The sequence below is a fragment of the Scyliorhinus torazame genome, chromosome 10 (genome assembly GCF_047496885.1).
Source record: "Scyliorhinus torazame isolate Kashiwa2021f chromosome 10, sScyTor2.1, whole genome shotgun sequence".
NCBI classification, from domain to species: domain Eukaryota; kingdom Metazoa; phylum Chordata; class Chondrichthyes; order Carcharhiniformes; family Scyliorhinidae; genus Scyliorhinus; species Scyliorhinus torazame.
The window spans coordinates 50,237,026-50,243,139 of record NC_092716.1 but is presented as its reverse complement, the minus strand read 5'-3'; the positions used below and the strand labels follow the sequence as shown (position 1 = coordinate 50,243,139).

At 42.7% G+C, this 6,114-nt stretch overlaps 1 protein-coding gene across 3 annotated transcripts in view; it reads left to right on the top strand.

Annotated features, from left to right (window-relative positions):
* Nucleotides 1-949: 949 nt before the first annotated feature.
* The window catches only part of jph3b (junctophilin 3b), a 333,582-nt gene continuing 328,417 nt past the window's right edge, over nucleotides 950-6,114 (top strand). For 2 of the 3 annotated variants that reach the window (XM_072518084.1, XM_072518083.1), the window contains exon 1: nucleotides 953-1,844. In XM_072518084.1, the coding sequence (XP_072374185.1) occupies nucleotides 1,463-1,844 (382 nt within the window). In that variant the 5' untranslated portion in view covers nucleotides 953-1,462. Of the gene's footprint in view, nucleotides 1,845-6,114 lie in introns of all 3 variants that reach the window. The other variant, XM_072518085.1, reaches the window with a different exon arrangement.

Sequence of the window (6,114 nt, the reverse complement as noted above, 5' to 3'; positions counted from 1 at the left end):
AATAAAAACACACGTGACTGTACGTGTCATATTTCTAAGGATGACTATTTTTGACATGTTAAGCCGATCTGATTTGTTGGCAACGGGCCGGAAGGGAAACAGTAAAGCTAATTAGACTCATTGGAGTTACACCATGAACACATTCTGATGATTAAAGCTATTGCCATTCCACTTTATGTCTCCCCCCCCCCCCCTAACAAACCCATGCAGCTCCCGATAAAATAATGACCATATCGAGGAAATGTAAGCAGAAAAACAGAGACCTGGCCGGAATAATCCTATTCTGCCTCGAGGCTGGTTTGTCCTTATTGATCAATGTATCATTTAGCACCGGGCGAGCACACAATCAGAAATTGTTTACGCAATCCACGAAATAAAACCGTTCAATTTCTTTAACAAGAGCGGTGATCATAAACACACACACAGAATAAAATGGCCAGCAATACATGTTACCGTCTTTTCACCGTTAACATTTGGTGGTGGCATCTGTTCCGATAAATACAACGCCGTCGTTTTAATAGACGCCCTTCTAATTGAAAGGAAGGAAGTAGGCCTCCAGCTCCCGAGCTGCAGAATACCAATCAATTCGGCAACAGAAATTGCAATCAAAATAAAATAGGATATATGCATTATTTATAAAATCAAATGTAACCACGTACCAAGTTGTTTATTTTATTTTTTTTAAACAGCGGTGTCCGTTCGAAGCAATTTTTAAAAAAAATAAAAGCGTTCGTACAAAACATAAGTCAAATCCCAGATGTAAATGTACACAGCGCCCATACTCAGCATAGCCAACACTGGACATTTGCTGAATGCTCGGTGAAGCTATAATAAAATAGCCCAGCGGTGAGAGATTAGCCTGGTCTCTATAGCAGTAACGGATCCGAGCAATGGGATTCTCGAAGTGTACATGAACATTACGCAAGATCCTGCGCCTTCAATCCATCGAGAAGGGGGTGAGAGGAACCCTGTTCGCTCTAACGGGGCTTTAAACACAGAAGCATCAGGACTCAGGAGAGCGAAAGAGCCATCTCGGAATATTCCTTGATTCAGCACCATCCACTCCAGACTGCTCTGAAAACAGGAGCATCCTCTCTCCAGCATTGGAGCAATGCTGCAAGATTGGAAAAAAACATCAGGTCTGTTGTTTTTCTCTTGAGGTGTAGAGACGCATTGCTGTGCCAAAAGGCGTAATCCTCCTAACCAACTGAATCTCGTCCTTTAGAAGATTTCATTATAAATATGCCATCATTTTTGAATAATTATCGCAGGCGGTCGAATCCCAGATGACTGGAATTTTATAGTAGCCGAGTGTTGGTTCATTTCTGGTGGACCCATCATCTTTGTTGAAGGCGTTGCTCGTGTTTCTTCTTATTTTGTTTTTGTTTTTTTTGTTTTGTTGCCCGGCTTCTTTAATTGTCCAGGCGCCTTCTTGCTCTGAATTGTGATCCTCATTTCATGCATGTCCAGGGGTGGCAGGTTCGATTTTGACGATGGAGGGTCGTATTGTGGAGGTTGGGAAGATGGCAAGGCTCACGGACATGGCATCTGCACCGGCCCAAAGGGCCAAGGAGAATACGCGGGCTCCTGGAGCCATGGCTTCGAGGTGGTGGGAGTGTACACCTGGCCAAGTGGCAATACTTACCAGGGGACATGGGCTCAAGGAAAGAGGCATGGCATCGGAGTGGAGAGCAAGGGAAAGTGGGTCTACAAAGGCGAATGGTGCCATGGTTTCAAAGGACGATATGGGGTTCGGGAAAGCACTGGCAGTGGAGCCAAGTACGAGGGAACATGGAACAATGGGCTACAAGATGGATACGGAACAGAGACCTACAGAGATGGAGGTAGGAGAAGAAAACTTAACCGGTGTCTCAATAACCCCATCTTTTGCAAAATAAAAGGTTTCAGGAGAAAATGATGGCAATTGTGATAAAGCTGTATTAAAACGTTATTGGGCGTGCCAAAAAGTTGATAATTGGAGACGTTAGTCTTCAGGGGTGTCCCAGGACCAATGCCGCATGTGACCCACACATTTGTAATAAATTCTGAAACCCCTTCTATCCCAAATTCCAACATGACAATGCGAATCGCCTGTGAAACTGGAGAACTCGGATTTCAAAGAGGAAAACCACCATGTTAAGTACCTAACGATAATAGAGACCGAGTCGGTGCAAGATCAATAGATCTAAAACTAAAAACGCGGGTCAAAATGCCCACTACAGTTTTTAAAAGTGCAGCTGAGGCAGGACAGATCCACACTTGTCTGCTTGTTCAGCCATCACCCATTTCTAAAGATTCAGAAAAACTTGGCAAAAAACAAAGAAGATTGTGATAAAGATGAGGCTTATTAAAAAGTCTCACAAGTAAATAAAATGAAGGATATTTTCTTGTCGAAGAACATGGGGTCAATGCTAGAAACTGGTCATCCAAAAATCCTATTACATTAATATTATTTATCTGCAGGAACAGATGTAAATGAGTGCTTTGGTTTTGCACAGGACCAGAAAACCAACATAACTGAAAACATCATTTTGAAAGAGCACAAAACAACCACTAAATCGGACAAGCAATGAAAACCATAAGGCGGGGGTGGGTGATATTGCAACTGGGCTTCAGGCAAGGAAGAGAAGACGGGTAGAGCCAGGGCATCGTGATAGGCTAGTGATGACTAGGCAAAGATTTCAAGTTAAGACGCGGGTCTGCTGACTTTGCACAAACGGTGGAATTATAGCATTTAAGGTTTCGATTTTATTCACCTAAACTCCGATTGTGTTGCCTTGGCAATCGTACAATACGCTTTCCGCATCGTGCACTGTGGAAGAAAACGCTTTTTTGAAACCATTCCAGTGCGGTTGTGATTGTGGAGCTTGCAACCGAAGGAGCAGTGAAGCAACCGGTTACATCTGCTTCTCAACTCCGCGTGGAATAAATAAGGTGGCTCAGGTACTTCTGCCCTATGTCAATGGTCATAGTAAAGTTAGTGTCACCAACTACCTGTGTGAAACATGCAAGAGATGGGAAATGACCAGACTAAACAAGGACAAGAACCTTTTAAAGGAGCTAATAAAAAGGGCGAATAAAACATGGAATTACGGAGATAATGACACAGATTTAAGGAGTCATTGAGTACGAACAATGCCGAAAGTTCCTTCTGATGAGTGTATGATAAATTATTAATTTACAAGAAACCATGAACAAGGCTTTATTAGATTACTCCCATTACAGAACCCAATGGTTTTGAATTACAAAAAGCAGAATGGAAGCGGAAGTCTGTTCGATTAAAAACAAAATCGAATGTAACCAGAAGGATGTCAGAGAATTCATAAATTATCTAATCCGTGCAGCAGACATTGCGCAGGGAAAACAATATCATCTTAACCCGAATTGCGGAGAACCCGTATCAAAATGATCACAATACTTGCTTTCCTATACATGTTAAAATGGGCAAAATTGTGTTTAGTGCTCACTGCGCCCAGCTTGCAGTAAAATATGTCAACTTGAATTAATGTTAAGTTGTTGTAGCTGTTTTTCCTCATTTCCGGAGTCACTCTTCCACATTCCACACTATTGTTGCAGGGAGTGGTGACAAATTACTTTTACACTTCTGGTCCAAATTGTTTAATATCGCCTTATCAAATTTAGCGATATAACGTTCCTTTATTCCGGCAAAGGGGCTATAAAAATACAAGTTGTTGTTTTACAATGTGATTACTGGTCCTTTTTGGGATAGTGATAGGAGAAACATATTAATATGCAAACACGTGTCTTTTGTCCCACACACAATGGACTATCTTCTGATCTGGCGCCAGCAATTCTACAAACCTTTCGCACCAACAGCAATTAATCAGTAATTGACCTTAGGATTTACAGCAATTCAACCATGTAGCTTAAAAGAACAGGTAATTAAACATAACTGAACCCCAGGAGCACAGTAATGTATATTATATGATATAACACCCCTTTCATTATAAAACAGGACACCAACTGACTTATTATGAGGAGCTCTCCAGGAGAGCTGCTAGTCACCATTGTAAAGTATTGGGGAAAAAATAAACCATGCAGTGTCATAGAACATAGAACATAGAACATTATAGCGCAGTACAGGCCCTTTGGCCCTCGATGTTGCGCCGACCTGTGAAACCACTCTAAAGCCCATCTTCACTATTCCCTTATCGTCCATATCTCTATCCAATGACCATTTGAATGCCCTTAGTGTTGGCGAGTCCACTACTGTTGCAGGCAGGGCATTCCACGTCCTTACTACTCCCTGAGTAAAGAACCTACCTCTGACATCTGTCTTATATCTATCTCCCCTCAATTTAAAGCTATGTCCCCTCGTGTTAGACAACACCATCTGAGGAAAAAGGCTCTCACTGTCCATCCTATCCAATTCTCTGATCATCTTGTATGCCTCAATTAAGTTACCTCTTAACCTTCTTCTCTCTAATGAAAACAGCCTCAAGTCCCTCAGCCTTTCCTCATAAGATCTTCCCTCCATACCAGGCAACATTCTGGTAAATCTCCTCTGCACCCTTTCCAATGCTTCCACATCCTTCCTATAATGCGGCGACCAGAATTGCACGCAATACTCCAAATGCGGCCGCACCAGAGATTTGTACAGCTGCAACATGACCCCATGGCTCCGAAACTCAATCTCTCTACCAATAAAAGCTAACACACTGTACGCCTTCTTAACAACCCTCTCAACCTGGGTGGCAACTTTCAGGGATCTATGTACATGGACACCGAGATCTCTCTGCTCATCCACACTGCCAAGAATCTTACCATTAGCCCAGTACTCTGTCTTCCTGTTATTCCTTCCAAAATGAATCACCTCACACTTTTCTGCATTAAACTCCATTTGCCACCTCTCAGCCCAGCGCTGCAGCTTATCTATGTCCCTCTGTAACTTGTAACATCCTTCCGCACTCTCCACAACTCCACCGACTTTAGTGTCATCTGCAAATTTACTCACCCATCCTTCTACGCCCTCCTCCAGGTCATTTATAAAAATGACCATGTAGCTTAAAAGAACAGGTAATTAAACATAACTGAACCCCAGGAGCAGTGGCCCCAAAACAGATCCTTGTGGTACACCACTAGTAACTGGACTCCAGTCTGAACACTTCCCATCAACCACCACCCTTTGTCTTCTTTCAGCGAGCCAATTTCTGATCCAAACTGCTAAATCTCCCTGAATCCCATGCCTCCGTATTTTCTGCAGTAGCCTACCGTGGGGAACCTTATCAAACACTTTACTGAAATCCATATACACAACATCAACTGCTTTACCCTCATCCACCTGTTTGGTCACCTTCTCAAAGAATTCAATAAAGTTTGCGAGGCACAACCTACCATTCACAAAACCGTATTGACTATCTCTAATCAAATTATTCCTTTCCACATGATTATACACCCTATCTCTTATAAACCTTTCCAAGATTTTGCCCACAACAGAAGTAAGGCTCACTGATCTATAATTATCGGGGCTGCCTCTACTCCCCTTCTTGAACAAGGGGACAATATTTGCTATCCTACAGTCTTCTGGCACTATTCCTGTAGACAAAGATGACTTAAAGATAAAAGCCAAAGGCTCAGCAATCTCCTCCCTAGCTTCCCAGGGAATCCAAGGATAAATCCCATCCGGCCCAGGGGGCTTATCTATTTTCACACTTTCCAGAATTGCTAACACCTCCTCCTTATGAACCTCAACCCTTCTAGTCTAGTAGCCTGAATCTCAGTATTCTCCTCGACAACATTGTCTTTTTCCTGTGTGAATACTGACAAAAAATATTCATTTCACACCTCTCCTATCTCCTCGGACTCCAAGCACAACTTCCCACTACTGTCCTTGACTGGCCCTACTCTTACCCTAACCATTCTTTTATTCCTGACATATCTATAGAAAGCTTTAGGGTTATCCTTGATCCTACCTGCCAAGGACTTCTCATGTCCCCTCCTGGCTCTTCTTAGCCCTCTCTTTAGGTCCTTCCTAGCTAACTTGTAACTCTCGTGCGCTCTAACTGAACCTTCATGTCTCATCTTTACATAAGCCTCCTTCTTCCTCTTGACAAGTGTTTCGACTGCTTTAGTAAACCACAGTTCCCTTGCTCG